Here is a 16,726-nt window from a genome sequence, read left to right on the forward strand (position 1 = left end):
AGCGAGATCAAAGTCCTGTCTACTGATAATTTGAGACATCGCCAGCCCAGAGCAAGCGGTCTCTCTTTCCTCCGTCCGTCAGAGCCGTGGTGCCGTTGGTTATCGTAAGGTTACTGAACCAATCCGTGTACATGGATGGCACGGCCGGAGGCCACGTAACCAGTACATCCAGAGAATTTCAGAACACGAAGATTCTCGCGGAGACCCTGTCCCCAGCCATCAATTTCATTACAGAATTATGATCGACTCTGATAAAAGCTAGGTGAATGAAACAGACTCGGGGTTGTGAATCACGGATCCAAACATGAAGTGACTACAACACCTGGTCATTCACTCCAGGAGTAATGCCAAGTAGACTGACAACTTTCTTACAACTTTCCGACTCGGCGAATAAGTGAAGAGAAACCTGTCCAGTTGCTTTCTGAGAGGCTTAGATTAGGGCCCAAGAGTGCCGGGAATGCGGGGGTAAACCTTGTCCTTGTTTATGGCCAGCCATGCAGTACTCGGCGAGAAATTCCGACAGCAAGTGAGTGCACGGCTCGGTCCTACATGTTCCGTCTGCTTGCAGGACATCTTGGAGTGGGACTGAAGAGAGAGCGCGATAATACAGTCGATTCAAGTGAGGAAGGGGGCGCACTGGATGAAGGCCAGGCAAAATAGGTATTGGCTACGGAGTGTTCGAGCTCAGCGAGGTCTTTCGAGAGTTCAGAATTTTGAAGCATCATTGACCGAGTAAATACTTGCCGCAGCGGCGTCGAAGGCTTTTTGAGGAGCATTTTCTTTGCGATCATTCTTGTCTCTCGGGATCCATATAGCCTTGCTCGTTCAAATGAGCCGCTCAACTGTTGTGGTAGGTGTAGAGCTCCATGTATTTGATGTCATTTTTATACTTGCCCTTGGTCTTGCGTTGACCTTTTTTGTGACTTCGTTTGTCTTTTTGGTGAAGCTTCAGCGGTAGCAAGTGTAATATTATGGACGCTCATATTTCCACCTGCTCAATGATACCCGCAGACATAACTCAAGCTGTTGTCGCCATTCGATGGAGGGTCATACCTGACGAGGAAGACCTTGGCACTTGATTGGCCGAGTTTGTCGTTCTTGGAAAGAGCCAGAGCCCATTCACTTGGCAGAGGATATTCGACAACACATGCATTTGCCTTGTCGAGCACCGTCTACGATCCAGTGTATGAAGATAAAAGGGCTAGTGTCAAAATCGACCTTTTTCAAGCTTAGTAAACATTCGGCGAGAATCATGCCCTTCGCGTACATGACGGCGAGCAGTACCAGTCAACGTGCAGAAGATCAGAGATGCTGCAACGTCTTGCTCCTTGCAAAACTACTCGAATCTTTCTTTAGGCTCTTTGATGTTGAGAGTCTACCACTAATCCATTTCCTGATCAGTAGGTTTGCGATCGGACTGGGCAGCAAGTCGTTGGCGCTCCATTTCCAGAGGAGGAAACGCGGGGGATACCTTAATGGGAGAGCTCTCATGACCCGTAATGATAGGCCCAAGACCTTCATCGTAGCATGGAACAGCAGTTTTCAGTCGATGTTTTCAGCCTCATAATTAGCCTGGTCTTTGAGAGTGGGCACTGACTCCACGAAGGCTGCAGCCATAACTGGGTTAACGGTCGCCAGGACGAGTGAGGTACAAGTGTGAGGAGGCGAGAAAAATCCAATCTCGGTAGTACTGCGGCCGAACCTTTGTCGAGATTGGGCCTGTTTAGTCGTGAGTGTGACGCGTAGGTCACAGGGTCCCGGGGGAAGTCAATCTTAATTATTCTGAGCCTGGCGCCACCGGTTATGCGGGAGCGAATCTGATATGGTAAGTGAAAGTTCAGGCAAGGAATGAAATGCAGAAAGACTCACTCCATTCAGCTAAAGAGGGCACGTAGGTCAAAAGAAGAGAGAAATGGACGGTGAGGTTGTTGTGGCCCGACCAGTCAGCCTGTCACTGATACGATCACATGTCAGATATTCAGGAAAACAATCATGCTGCACTCTAACGCCAGTTCCCGCAAGACTCACACTTCAAGATCACCGATCAGAATAGATTCGGGCCATCGGTGGATGTTTGGCCGCTGGTCGACTTGGTCAGCCTAGTCCACAGCTTGATCCACAATATGCAGCCTTCAAACAGTCCTTTACCGAGCCCACAGGACGGGAGGAAATTCTTGATTAATCGGACGGCGGATTGGCTCTGTTTGCCCTACTAGTGATCAACATGCTCTGGGAAAGGTATGAATGATGACCGTCGCAAAATGTGGATTCTTGACATATATAAGGCCCCAACATGTCGCCTGGATTAATTTCTGATTCTTTTTTTGCAAACGGTATTGCTTCGAATCAAGAAGCCTGATTCTGCAACCACAAGATGATCTTCCATCATTCGCATACATGCATTCTCGGTGCGTTATTCCTGGCAGCCGTCTGCACGGCTGAGATCAAGTTGTATTACACAGTGCCCAGCATCGTTCCCCTGGATGCCACACCTTTAGATTCCACTCCAGTGGGAGTATCGTAAGTGGAGAACCCAGATGAATGGTTCTATCTGTCCACGTGTTGACTCAGATCTGTCGGTGTTTCCCGTAGGTTGGAGTTCTTCATGTGGCCATCCTACATGACGAACGTCACGCCTTCGGTGTCTTGCATGTCTCGCATATCTGAGATTTATGGCAAGAAAACGCCCATCCGCATCGGTGGCACAACCCAGGACCGCGCCACCTACGACCCATACTTTGATGACTACGTATTCTATAGGGTGGCAGATCCTTTGAATGCACCTGATACCTTGATCTACGGGCCCAAATTTTGGGACTTGATCAGTGAGTCAAGCTCGACAGGGCTTCATGAACCTCCTTGTTCATTGACGCGGCTGACTCTTGTCTTTTCTTGTCATTGCAGATGAGTACAATGGCGAAACAATGCTCGGTACAAATGAACCACCTGCACAAACGACTCGGAGAGGCCTTTGTCTCTAACGTTCTCTGTTCTTTTCCTCTCTTTCTCAGGGTTCAACCGTGGTGACGATAATCAAACCAACACGTATCTCGCTGTCCAGGAGGCCAAGAAGAGGGCGCTTGATCATCTGTGGGCTATTGAGCTGGGTAATGAGCCAGATGGTATCGAAGCCCGAATTCCACCTGGATGGCTGCAGACCACTTGTCATACTAACATACGAGCCGTGATAGTCTACATCTGGGCGCACAAACCCGATGCCGTGAGCCCATGGAATGCCAGCCAGGAAGGACTCGATGCAGCCAACTGGGCTCAGGGTTTCATTGACGTGTGGAAGTCACCACTTCCCATTCTCACTGCCGGTTCCTATGCTGTGGCTTATGCTGATAACCCCGAATGGCCCAATACGGACTATCTCATCCACACGGCTTACAACAACACCGTCAAAGCTGCGGTCAAATACTATTCTGGCCATCTCTATGCGGCGCCGCCCGGAAACAACACCTTGGCGATAGAAATGAACCACGCTAAAACAGTCTCCGATCTGGCTGTCTTGGGGGAGAGGGCCTCAACTGCTGCGTCCATCAATTCCTCGTATATTCTTGGTATGATCCTGATCTTCAATTGACCTTGTTCTCCCCGCTGAGGATCTAAAAACTGATGCCTTCTTGATCGATGAACGCGCAGGCGAGACAAATTTCCATCCCTACGATGTAGACATGGATGCGACATTCGGCGCTGCCATAGCCGCACTGGACAAATCCATGCGGGCCGTCACCTTGGGTATTCAACGTCTGTTCTTTCATCAGGGAACAATCAACCAGGGTGAGATCCTATCGAGCCACCGTCTTCCCAGCCCCAGGTGTTTCGCATGTCTTTTTGGAAACCATCGTCCAATCAATTTGCAAAGACCCGCTTGTTTAAACAAGGATCTCACTGACCATTGCAATTTGGATAGCCCTCTTTAATTGGTGGTCCGAGGCTCACATCAATGCACCTTACTATGGGGGATACTTTGCTGCCCTTGCACTAGCCGGAGGTGACCATATCATCGAGTTGGACTCGGGCAACAGCTCGCACGCTCAGTATGTCATATACAGCCACGGATGCCCCATCAAAGCCATCCTGGTGAACACCGATTATTTTTCCGGTAGCGGCGTGCGAAGTTGCAGCAAAATCACCCTCAATGGCCTTTCGGCGGGCTCCCAGGTCAGAACTCTGCGAATGACAGCCGCATCAAGTGATGTGACTACGAACGATCCTGGAATATATCCCACCATTGGAGGTACGCCACTTCACCCCCTGATGCCCTGATATTCCACCACTCAACAGGTGACGACCTGACTATTCCCTGACTTTTGTTCTTTGCGTGTATATAGGTCAGCACTTTTCCAATGTCGACTGCTCTTCTGTCGGTGACTTGAAGTACGAAAGGGGCGCCGTGCGCGGGGGTCAAGTGACGCTCACTGTCGCCGCCTCGGAAGCGCTGCTGGTATACTTGTGATATCGTTGCGGCGGAAAGGGAAATGAAGAGTCTGGCGCTCTGTCATTTCATCCAGTCAAGGATGTGGACTCTGATCGGTGAAACTTTGTAAGGGCTGATGATTGATGGTGAGAGTGGTATAAGGCGTCGAGATCTTCTGAATCCAATCAAAGATGCAGACTTCAATATACGGGCAGTGGTGGTGGATGCTATGTGCCGTGCATTGTTCCTCATTCGAACCAGTCAGTCAGTACCTTAGCGTTGACTCACTCGTTGAGGTCTCATGACCCCTTGATCTATTCACAATGTTCTAAATCTAGAAGGTCAGGAGCTTTCTTGTACATTACGGTGGTGTGTTGTCGTCTGCGTGACTTGCGATTGTCCCTCACATCCCGGATGGAAGCAGACGGAATCCAGCATTGCCCGAGAATGAATCCCGAACCCGGCCATTTGCCAAAATATCCATGGGATGTCCTTGCGTCCGGGTGGCGACGACCTCATCCCATTCCAGTGGTCATTGATAGGGCTGCAGAGCGCAGATCATCAAACTCAGAGATCTATCGCATCACGTCGATACCAGTCGTGAAGAAAGGTTAATACTTCGACACCCAAGACGAATCTGCAACATAAGCCCCGTCTTAATAGGCTAAACTGCCTTCCGCCGCCCAATTGCCCCCCCGGAGTGGTGTAGTTCTGGGGTGTACCTGACATACTTGAAGGGGTTGGTGGTTGAAGCTCTCGATCGGAAGTCGACTTCCGACCGTAAATAGTTATCCCGATCCAGCTCAGATCTGCAAATCGATCACCTTTCGACTTGTGCTTCAGCCGCCCCTGTCCGTCTAGATCCCTCTCTAATGAGCGCGTTTCGAACAACACGCCAAACATCAAACGCTCATACCACTGCAAGATTGAAGCGGAGTCCTGGAGTCCCTGAGTCGCTGACGGCCCCACCTTTTCCTCATCAGAACCGGCCCCTCGACTCCGAACAGGCCGAGGCTCAGTCGTAGGTTAATTAAAAATGGATCAATCTCGGCGGCAGCGAACATGGTCCGCTCAGCCGCTGGTCCTTTGGGGTCTTCGGGGCTGGCGCCGTTCCGCTTGGCGGTGTTTCACGCAATCGTCCACGACCCGGTCTAACGTTTCATATTTGCACGACTGCACGATTGCATGGCTGCACCAAACCACCACATGCCCGGCCGAGGGGGCTTTCTTTCTCGGACCTTGCTCGAGTAGGAAGTGCGCTGTGCCGATCGCAGGGAACAGGTAAGACAGAGAGAACTGTACTCGGATATGGCACACCGGTTGAGTACTGAGAGTGAGTGGCTTAAGCTCTGATGGAAAGGTGGTTCTGCTACCGGGGGAGGACAGGGTCCCTGACCACTTGCTGTAATTGCCGGTTCCTGGCAAGGCTTGATTGTTGTATACCTGCGACACATTGCATTCTGAATATACTCCGCAATATCCGGCAACGCAGTGGGACCTCCTGAGTCGAGATGAGGGATACTAGCAGGGTGGAAGAGGCTTCTCATAAAAGTCGACGTGGGCTCTCTTCCTCCCCTTGGGTTGTTTTTCTCTTTCTTTCTCCGTGAGGGTGTGCAGAAACAACACGTACAATATTCCGAATCTCTTGACACAGGTTGTCAAAGACAGCAAAAAAAAATGATGAACAAGTATTTGACGTTGTTTGCTTCCCTGCCCATTGCTGTGCAATGTGGTGAAGTGGTTTGGAGTGGTCTCTTTGACTCGTCTGCGTCGGTTGCGGATTTTGACAAATGTGAGATGAAAGCCCCGTACATTCCCTTTCCATGATGTCGGGAGTGTAGGAGACCGTTGCTGTACTGTGATATTGGTGATGCTCATCAACGAACAGGGTCCTTTTCCAACCCCGTTGGCGCCTGGCAATGGTACATCCACGGCAACGCAAAGACAAGCACCTACCTCGGACTCTCCAAGGACTTTAAGAACCCGGCCGACACAAGCGATGCTCAGGGTGTCCGCATCACCATTGTGAGTGGAGAGAACAACCATGCCTGGAGTGGTCGTTGATATGGAAACTGACACCTCATTTGCTTCAATCTAGGACGGCACGGCCTTCTGGGAGGGCCAAGACATGGAGCGCAGTGAGCTGATCCCTCAAACCTCGGCCCAGCTGGGCAGTGGTCGTCTGTTCTACCACTTCTCCGTCAAGACCGACACGACAAATGCTCCCAACCCCAAGTTTGAGCACCAGCTGGCTTTCTTTGAGGTGAGAGAACTGCTCCACGTCCCCATCCCCCTCACATCCCCCCCTCCCTCTCTCTCTTGATGGTCTTCTGCCGTCGAGGGATCCATTCGATCCATGCTAATCCGTCATCTCCCACAATCAGAGCCACTTCACCGAGCTCAAGTACGGCCGCCTGAGCGGCGACTCGGCCACCGAAGACAACAACCTCCGCTGGATGGTCGGCGGACAAACCAAATGGTCGACCGACCTCGAAGCCAGCCAGTGGTACAACTTTGCCTACGACATCGACTTTGACGGTCAGACCGTCGGCCTGTGGGCCAGCAATGGCTCGGCACCCTTAACCGAGGTGGTCACGGGCGTCAAGGCCTCGACCTCGACCAACTCGGCGGACTGGCACGTCGGCCAGCTGCGTCTGCCTAACGGCGGGACGGATGCCCAGGCCGAGGACTGGTTCTGGTCCGGTGTTTATATCGAGAAGGGTCCCATCACCACTTCGATCGCGGGTCCTTCGGCTGGTCAAGGGCAGGGTGAGAGTGCGGCGGCGCAGCCTCAGAGCTCGGCGCCGTCTACCAGCCAGGTTGCCACTAGCCAGGCTGCTTCTGCTTCTCCTGCTTCTTCCTCAACCATGACCGTCGAGCAGGCCAGCACCAGCGTCAGCACCAGTGCCAGCACCACCAGCCCAGCCGGCAAACAGGCCGCCGCTACCAGCCAGACCTCTACCCCCGTCATCCAGCAATTGTCCACCCCCTCGGCGCAGATCCCTTCGCAGACTCCCGCTCACACCCCCGAGCCAACTCCCGTGCCCGCTGCGACTCCGTCAGCCGGAGGCGATGGCGACGATTATGATGATGACGATGAGGAGTGCGAGGACGAGGATGGCGAGGACTCTGGGGACTATGAGGAGGACTGTTGAAAAGGGTGGACCTGTGAGGTAGGGGAGAATTCCCTCCCGTCCACCTTCTGGTCGTGAGATACCCTCGTGATTTCCGTTAACAAAACTTTGTTTCCATTCTTTTTTCATGGCTTTTTTTGGTTCTATTTATTATTTCTTTTCTTCTTTTCACTCCTACACGGCCTCACAGGTCTTGTGTCACCTCTTTCTCTTTCCCACATATATTTTTTGAATTCAGTTGTTTGACATCCTGGTGATGGACACCATGCTGAACTTCTTTCCCGTGTTTCACTTACACTTTTACCGTTGTGCAAGTCTTCAAAGGAAAATAAAGTTTCTTTTTGATTGGAAAAAAGTTGTATCTTGTAATAAGAATAGGTCGTTAAGCTGTCGAGTCGACCATCAAGGTCAACACCACAATTAGATCATGCGCATCAGTGGGAGGCAGGCTGCCCACTCTCCATCATCTCGTCAATCAGATTATGTACATGGGCGGAAGAGAGAGGAGAAAAGATAGGTGGGTAGCGTCGGCGAGAAAGACAGAGAGAGAGAGAGAGAGAGAGAGAGAGAGAGAGAGAGGTGCGAAATATGAAAAATCCAAGGGGATTGAGGATCAACCATTTACCGGACGCAGTATCCACCGTCAATGAGGAGATCGGTACCGGTCATGTAGGTGCTGGCATCGCTGACCAGGTAGACATAGGCACCCTTGAGCTCCTTGGCCTGACCGTTACGACCCATGGGGATCATGGAGAGCCAGAGGTCCTGGACCTTCTGGTCGACAAAGTCGGAGAGACCAGTGTCGATGTAACCGGGGGAGATGCTGTTGACACGAGCAAAGTCGCGCCACTCGTTGGCGAGGGAGCGCGCCATGTGGATGCAGCCGGCCTTGGCGACGTTGTAGGAGGTCTGCTCCTGGGGGAAGTTGGCGATGTGGCCGGACATGGAGGAGGTGATGACGAAGCTACCGGTGCCGCGCTCCTTGAAGTGGGCGCCGACGGCTTTGGCACAGTGGAAGGTGCCGGTCAAGTCGGTCTGGATGACCTCCTGCCAGTCCTGGACGGAGCCGTCGAGGATGCCGCTGGAGGCGGTGCGGCCGGCGTTGGCGATGAAGGCGTCGATCTTGCCAAACTCCTTAATGACGTTGTTGACCAGCTCCTGGACGCTCTCCCAGCTGCCCACGTCGCACTTGTAGGCCTTGACCTTGACGCCGTACTGCTCGGAGAGCTCCTTGGCGTTCTTCTCACCCCCCTCGGGGCGGGAGGCGTAGGTGATGGCCAGGTCGGCACCCATCTCGGCACAGCCGCGGGCGGCCTCGATGCCCATACCGCGGGGACCGGAGGCACCGGTGACGACGACGACCTTGCCCTTGAGGCTGAGGAGGTCCTTGAGGGACTCGGCTTGAGGAACGGGAATCATGGTGTGTGGATGGTTGGAGAGAAGAAGAGAGATGACAAACTGGAGTGAAGATAAAGACGGAGAGAAGAGAAGGGGGGGGGGGAAGTGGCAGTGGTCCAGCTAATAAAGCAATTGACCTGCACCCCCGCTGCCACTAGGACTGCCACTGGGAGGGTCGGAAGCAACCTTGGATCCTTCTCTGCCCGTCAGCCATGACCGACACTTTGGTCATCTTGTTTCCAAGCGGTGCAGCTCCCCACCCCCTCTTCGACGGCGTCCAGTCTCTCTGCCTCTGCCTCTGACTGGCACATCGCTCCTCCTCTGGGCTCCACCGACAGACCAACCGATCCCAAAGGAGGATTGGGTTTGCATGCAGTCTGCGCCTGCATCGGAGCCTGAGAGTCCGACGCGAGTGGATTCGACTACGAGCAGAGACACTGTCGGCGCTACACGGCCGCTCTACACGGCGAGCATCGACCGGATCCTCGACCACCTACAGTCATCATACTACCTCCAATGGTCATGGGAGTGTGCGAACGTGAGGCTGCTGCTCGGCACCTTTCCTCATCGGATTGCCCATGAGATGTTGTCATCTTGTTACAGTACATCCTCCGCTCCTGTGCCCTCCACCTCTCGTGCCACTCTCGTGGCAGTGCCACTCTCGTGGCAGGTAAACAAGGTCTCAAATCATCCATGGTGGGGTCGAACAGAGACACAGAAACAGCGATGGAGGGGTTGTGATCAACAAGTATTCAACACTCAACGCTCCACTTCCACAACCCACCTGTCTTGAGAAACACCCGGATACACCGCGACCGCACCAGCGTGTAGCAGTGCAGACTGCAGAGTGCAGAGCGCAGAGTGCATGAATCTGGTTACCAACCAAGAAGTGTGCCCCGCCGTGCAGTCGTACCTGGGCTCTGCGCAAGTCGCGGGTGGGAACAGCTACGCAATGGTGGGGTTGTCGTGTCGGCCGTGGCTGGGCGCAGGACTGAGATCCGTGATCCGGTCGGTCTCGGAGGGCATCTGTCTTTTGAGGATGTTGTTCATGCTGGCCAGCGTCAAGGGACCTTGAGCTGATAGAACTGGACACTCATCAGATTCATGAATTCTGCTGGTCAATTAATACCCTGGACCCCATCATTGTAAATACTGCCGTGATTCTGTCCCCAGTCCTACCGTCTCTGAGATATACAAGTCCAGTCTACGAAAGGGAATGATGCTCGATGCTTGTCGCTCGGGGCGGATCAGCTCGGACGGGACATGACGTCATGACTAAGCGGGGAGCTGCGGCGGGGGCGCATTCCGACTTGACACCAGAAAGAGTGGTTTCCCAGAACGGACAACCTTAAAAAGGGCCCGGGAAGAAAACCGGATATTTCCATTTTGGGCCAGTCTGCGGCTGGCCAGAACGACCTGCACACGTTCATCCCCTCCACCACCACCACCACTACTACTACGACTACGACTACTACACCACGAACATACTTCTACATAGTTACTTACCGTACTCCACAGATAGTACCACTACCTGAGTTACCTACCGTTACTGGCACGGTGCGACTCGGTGGATGGCCGTCGTGATCGAAGCCGGTTTGACAAAAGGGCAGGCGCACGCAACGGTGGAGATGGTTCTGTGAATATGCTCAACCCTGACGTGGGATGTGGTCCATACTCCATTCAATTGCACAGTTTGAACGATGAACATTCAGAACGGACTCCAAAGAAAACGATTTAGACTACCAGCGATTTCAACAATCGGAGATACCATTTTGAGCATTGCACTTGACGCTGTTCGCGAATCCTTTTCCGAGCACGCAGTCAGGGACGTGAGAGACACATGCACATGCAATTGACGTGGGCTGCCCCTCCATCCGACTCCACGAGGACGGCACCAGCGCAATGACGTCACTGGTTCTGGCCGGGAGGGATAGTCTCACCACGCCATGCACGGTGGAGACCGATCGGCCCCATCGGTTCCCGCGCCAACCTGCTCCTCCCCCTCAGTGGAAACAAATGCCCCTCCTTTGGCCCTTGTGCACCGTACCGAACCACCTCACCTATGCAATTCAAGGAACAGAGTAGAAACTCGTTGCGAGACTCAGAATGTGTCTGAATATTGAGCAACAAGGACTGGAGGGACAGACTACGGGAGTTGCAATTCCTGCCACCTCATGATTCTATATAATTCCGGAATCGAACTACCAGAAACCTCCATTTTGTGTTCACCGCGGAGGTCTCTTTCTATCCCAGCATCGTACCTCACGTTTGCCTGCAGGTGGCAGTCTTCTGCTTGTCAAATTGATCGAGGGACAGGGACTGAGCATGATCTCGAGAAGGGTGAATGAGGAATGAGGCACGGCGCTTGAGGCAATTGAGTGTCTATATACGTGGGTTCAAAGCTCTTCGTACTGTAGATGAAACCCACCTGGCACGGACGGGAAGCACAGGCCAACTTATTCAGCGAATGCTATATAACTAGTGTATACTGTATACATCATGATACTCAAGATAGCTTGTGTACATGTCCCCTCTCGTGTCCAAGGTACTTTTGCAGGGACTTTACATACCTCAGAGACAGACTTTAGGTACCGATCAACTAGAAATGGGCTCGCTGCATCTCTGACGTGGAATCGTACACCGTCTCGATCAACAACCTTAATATCCCAAGCCTACTACAGTCGGATGCGAAAACAGCTTCTACCCTACTGATTGTTGTACGCCAGTTGGGAAAAGTTTTAGAAGGACTCATAAACTTTCATTCAAACTTGACGGGGTGGTATCGAGAATCTCAAGAGCTGGAAAGAAGATAAAGAAGAAGAAGCTACAGTAACATCCTAAGTTTTGAGGTGGTGCGCGTGGCACACGTGGTGGGCGTGTCTGTTGAGAACATGAGAGAGAGCTACGGACTTGGATTTCTTCTGCAGAAGAAATCAGTAGCGGAAGGGAGCGACCGTGATCACGTGACCGAGCGCGGACTTGGATTTCTTCTGCAGAAGAAATCAGTCTCGGAGGGCAGGGACACCCACCACGTGTGCCACGCGTACTGTTACGAGTTGACGGGAGTTAGCGGACTTGGATTGCGAACTTGGATTTCTTCATATCGGAGGGGAGATACCGTCAACCACGCGCACCACCTTAAAAACCCGGGATGTGCTGTAGCTTCTTCTTTCTCTTTTCCCCCTCCAGTTCTTGAGATCCTCGAATACCACGCAGACAGTTAAATAAGAGTTTATGAGTCCTTCTAGAACTTTTCCTAACTAGCGTACAACAGTGTCCATGTCCTCTCATGATCCTGTCCTCCCTCTCATCCTGAGATAGTCCAGTCCTCCTGTCATGTTCGCAACGCTGATCGCTTTACTTTTCTCAGGCCCAACTGCCAAGGCACCAGTATGTGGCTTTTAACCCTCCTCTTGTCTAAAAATAAATATGACAGGCGAAAAACAGTACTTTTACTGTATCATGTAAACAGGTTACAAAATGGCCGTCTTCCTATTACAGCTTGGTAAGAATACCCAACGGCCATGGTTGGTCAATAGCCAGGAATAGCTAAAGATTGATGTGAGGTATCCTATTCATCCCATGACAATACAGACGTCGGTTCAAAGGGAGGAAATATGATAGATCTCGGGTACATTTCCCGCCAGAAGCGGAATTGTGCATGGACGATAGAGGTTATAGCATCGCTATCGAGATAGTGCAAATAGTACACTATAGGATAATAGGATCTGCCTCATACTACGTATACCAGAGGCCTAAGGAGCCATGGAGCTCTAGGTCTTTATGGACAAAGGTAGATTAACAATTGCGCTCGCTCAACAATTTCAAGTGTGATTCTGCGCTTTATTATAATAGGACTGGACGGTATTTCCGTACATTCTGTTACGAGTTAGCGGACTTGGATTTCTTCTGCAGAAGAAATCAGTAGCGGAATGAGGATACCGAAGGGAGATACCATAACCACGCGACTCCGTGGTAAGAGAAGTTAGGATGAAGGCATGTTCCGGTGATCTCATCACCTCAATACTTTTGCAGATTAGATTTCTCTTTCCTTTCCTCCCTCAGGCTCTTAGACCTTCGTTGAATGCACAAGTTGATTTCGAACTTTTTGGCACGTAACACATTCCACCTTCGCGTTCAAGTCGGCTCCTTTCTCGAGTAGTAACTGCACAATCTGATCGTGTCCTCCGCAGGAGGCAGCTTGGAGGGCATTTCCGTACCGCCCACCTTGGGCGTTCACGTCGGCTCCTTTCTCGAGTAGTAACTGCACAATCTGATCGTGTCCCCTGTAGGAGGCAGCTTGGAGGGCATTTCCGTACTCTCTACCTTGGGCGTTCACGTCGGCTCCTTTTTCGAGTAGTAACTGCACGATCAGATCGTGTCCCCTGTAGGAGGCAGCTTGGAGGGCATTCCCAAAGTGTCCACCTTGGGCGTTAACGTCGGCTCCTTTTTCGAGTAGTAACTGCACGATCAGATCGTGTCCCCTGTAGGAGGCAGCTTGGAGGGCATTTCCGTACTCTCTACCTTGGGCGTTAACGTCGGCTCCTTTTTCGAGTAGTAACTGCACGATCTGATCGTGTCCTCCGAAGGAGGCAGCTTGGAGGGCATTTCCGTACAGCCCACCTTGGGCGTTCACGTCGGCTCCTTTCTCGAGTAGTGACTGTATAATCTGATCGTGTCCTCCGAAGGAGGCAGCTTGGAGGGCATTTCCGTACTCTCTACCTTGGGCGTTCACGTTGGCTCCTTTCTCGAGTAGTAACTGCACGATCTGATCGTGTCCTCCGCAGGAGGCAGCTTGGAGGGCATTTCCGTACCACCCACCTTGGGCGTTCACGTCGGCTCCTTTTTCGAGTAGTAACTGCACGATCAGATCGTGTCCATTCATTGAGGCCAAGATAACCGGGTAGGCTCCTGTGCTATCTCTCGAGTTGATATCATCTCTCGTAAGAGACAAGAGAAACTCGACTTCCCGCTCATGCCCGTTAAATGATGCCAGATGTAAAGCAGACATTGTCGGCGGGTTGCCAAACATAGGATCGATGGTTTTCCAAAAGATACCAAACCATAGCAAGAATCGTCGTTGAGTCATAGTGTACACTTGGTGAAGCTGATCAGTCGTTTCGGAGTCTTGAGTCAAGCTTATCTTCCGGACATGATCCGGCCAATAAACTGCTGAGTAATCTAGGAAGCTTCGAATCTTTGAGCAAGAATCCTGATCATCATCTTCCAGATCCTCCATCAACAGGTATCGTAAACAAATAACAGCCATTTGATGCTCAGCGTCTGTTAGCGTCCAAGAGTACAAGTAACCGACATTGGGAGAATTGCTCTTCTTCAGGAGAAATTCCTTTGCTGTCTGATGGATCAAAAAAACCTTGGAGTTGTTGACGAAAACGAAAAGGCCACACAATCGGCGGAGTTTTTTGCCTATCTGCGATGATTCAAGTCCAGCTTTTGCTGCAGTCTGGGAGTGTGGAGAGTCGGCTATACCAAGCGCCATGGCCATTTCCGCCGTCGTTAAAGGGCGCCGTGCTGTGACAATAATTTGCAAGATCTTTCTCACAATGTTCACCTGACGGGAGGGCACTCGACTCAAGATCTTATCGTATGCCTCATCTACCGATCGAGGTATCAACTGGATTGGCTCTTCAGCTGGGCGAAGGCTATCCTCGAGCGTAGATCGAATATCGTCAATAGCTAAATGTAGCCAGAGATAGGTACGGTGCTCCATTTGCAGAAGCTGCTGCTTAAGTCGCTCCTCTATGCCTTGTAATATTGCCACTCTTTCAGCGAGCTCTCTTACTCGCATCTTCACAACAGTATCAATTTCTTTGTGAATTTGGTCATTTTCTTCCTCTCCTTTAAGATGAAGGTGTAGAAAAGCGTCCGTGATCGTTCGGAATCCATTCTGGATATCATCATAGGGACGACTAGTGACTAGGAATTTCAACCAAGTATTCTGTATCGGCGGGCATGGCAGGCAATGAAACGACTGGAGCTTCTCAATTAGTCGATTCTGATCAATCTCACGGCATTCGTCCAGCGCGTCAAATATGCAAATTGTTTTGCATGATTCGTCTGATGATGCGGCGGTTATGAAAATTCTCCACAATTCGTCAACTTCTTGTTGTAGCTTCTCCCCATTCTTGTCCCAAGAAGGCATAGCATGACGTAAGAGCTGAGGTCGCTGGCTAAACAGCTGATGTAGTACTGAGCATAGTGCTTTATCAAGACGGTTTTGCTCATTGTTATCTTTGAAGAAGAAGTAACAAATAGTCACGTCCAAACAAGAATCTTCCAAGCAGTCCTCGATTATCGATCGCGAAAGCACAGACTTCCCGCAGCCCGGGTCCGCAGAGACCCAGAGCAGATCGTTACAGCTGCTCTCCGACCAACGGGTGTATTCAGGGCTCCGCAGAGCCCATAGACAGGTTCCTTCCGCTTTTCTGGGATTGATGTTCTTTTGCTCCTCGTAATTTAATGTTTTGAATGTCTGGTGACAGCGGTTTTGCTGGTCCGTCAAAACAAATAAAATCTTCTCACGATAGTGTTCTGCTTGTTGATGATATACTTGGTCTAGGCGATGATTTGTGCCTCTGATTTCGGCCTTCAAGTCATCTGAATAGAACTATTATAAGCAAGTCTATATTTAGTACTAACAAAGTAGGGTCTGTAATTACTTACTGCATACATCTACTACCAGGCTCTCTTGTGATACATGCCCAACGGGAACATACCCCAGTAGCTCTTTTGCATAGGCTGCAGCTGCTAAGGCGGCATATCCCTGCCATTGCTCATTCTTGTGCGAGTCGGCATAATCACACACTCCGCGGATAACGACACAGGGAAAGTCCAACATCAGACCAGCTGCCTCCATTTCGAAACATAACGCCCCAGTCTCCAACCGAAGTTGCTCTCTTGTCCGCCCATGCTTGATAACATTGTTGCCCGAAGCAATAATGCCATAGTGTGGCAGTGGATCACTATACTCGCGTTGATGCCTCGTCTCTTCCCACTCTGCTGGACAACTATCACAGCCCCTTGCATTGGCCGGATGATCATACTCTGTCCGAAATAGTCGATCAGATTGTGCAGCAGGACGGCCAAAACTTTTCCGAGTTCGAGCGGTTCTTCCGATTGCACTTTGAAGATATTCCGGGTAGCGGGGATCATCCCTTAGCGCGGCAGCTTTCATCTTGCTGACTGCGGTTAATAGTGCTCTCGGGGGACTGTTCAGCGACCCGGTTCGTTCGAATGCACCACCTGCAATAACCCTCCCCATATCATATTGAATCACCCCGCCACAAGTGCCTTGGGGGGAGCTAATCACAACATCGCCGAGGCGAATATTACGAGCCGCCGACGGGATTCCGCCCCCAATCCCGACCATCAATCCGATTCGAAGGGACTTGGAGAACGTGCGAATCATATTATTTGCGACCGTAGTAGCTGGAGTAGTTCCATACTGGCCTTCAGGGAGGCAGGCGACCACAACGTAGTGTCTGCCGATTCGGCCCAACGTGTACGTATTTGGGTCCGCTGCATCTTGCTCATCGAGGATTCCAAACTCTTCGTCCAGCATTTCAGCGGCCGCAGCGGCCTCGATCGGAAGAGCACAGATCCAGCCGATTTGGAAGGAATCTTTGGGAGGACGGGCCATGTTGAAGGCTAGCCTGGTCTTGCGAAAGGAATGGTTCTTTGACTATGAATCATAGGAAAAGTTGAATTAGAACAGAGGTTGATGGCTCCTGAGCGGGGTCGCTACGAGGAA

The 16,726-nt window shown here is 51.4% G+C and overlaps 4 protein-coding genes across 4 annotated transcripts; 2 read left to right on the top strand and 2 right to left on the bottom strand.

Annotated features, from left to right (window-relative positions):
• Window positions 1-2,374: 2,374 nt before the first annotated feature.
• Window positions 2,375-4,462, top strand: N7539_008439 (glycosyl hydrolase family 79 C-terminal domain-containing protein; the record flags this gene model as incomplete). The annotated part of the gene is made up of 6 exons (XM_056938039.1): window positions 2,375-2,520; window positions 2,593-2,825; window positions 3,012-3,563; window positions 3,646-3,783; window positions 3,917-4,243; window positions 4,338-4,462. The coding sequence occupies 6 exons, from the start codon at window positions 2,375-2,377 to the stop codon at window positions 4,460-4,462; spliced, it is 1,521 nt and encodes a 506-aa protein (XP_056787131.1).
• A 1,641-nt stretch (window positions 4,463-6,103) lies between these two features.
• Window positions 6,104-7,578, top strand: N7539_008440 (uncharacterized protein; the record flags this gene model as incomplete). Its single annotated transcript, XM_056938040.1, has 4 exons — window positions 6,104-6,215; window positions 6,312-6,448; window positions 6,522-6,686; window positions 6,808-7,578. The coding sequence occupies 4 exons, from the start codon at window positions 6,104-6,106 to the stop codon at window positions 7,576-7,578; spliced, it is 1,185 nt and encodes a 394-aa protein (XP_056787132.1).
• Window positions 7,579-8,178: 600 nt separating this feature from the next.
• On the bottom strand, window positions 8,179-8,976 carry N7539_008441 (SDR family oxidoreductase; the record flags this gene model as incomplete). The annotated part of the gene is made up of 1 exon (XM_056938041.1): window positions 8,179-8,976. The coding sequence occupies one exon, from the start codon at window positions 8,974-8,976 to the stop codon at window positions 8,179-8,181; it is 798 nt and encodes a 265-aa protein (XP_056787133.1).
• A 4,048-nt stretch (window positions 8,977-13,024) lies between these two features.
• Window positions 13,025-16,615, bottom strand: N7539_008442 (uncharacterized protein; the record flags this gene model as incomplete). Its single annotated transcript, XM_056938042.1, has 2 exons — window positions 13,025-15,573; window positions 15,640-16,615. The coding sequence occupies 2 exons, from the start codon at window positions 16,613-16,615 to the stop codon at window positions 13,025-13,027; spliced, it is 3,525 nt and encodes a 1,174-aa protein (XP_056787134.1).
• Between the last annotated feature and the right edge of the window lie 111 nt (window positions 16,616-16,726).

The sequence above is a fragment of the Penicillium diatomitis genome (assembly GCF_028827545.1).
Source record: "Penicillium diatomitis strain IBT 30728 chromosome Unknown utg000012l_segment0_segment0, whole genome shotgun sequence".
Classification (NCBI taxonomy): Eukaryota; Fungi; Ascomycota; class Eurotiomycetes; order Eurotiales; family Aspergillaceae; genus Penicillium; species Penicillium diatomitis.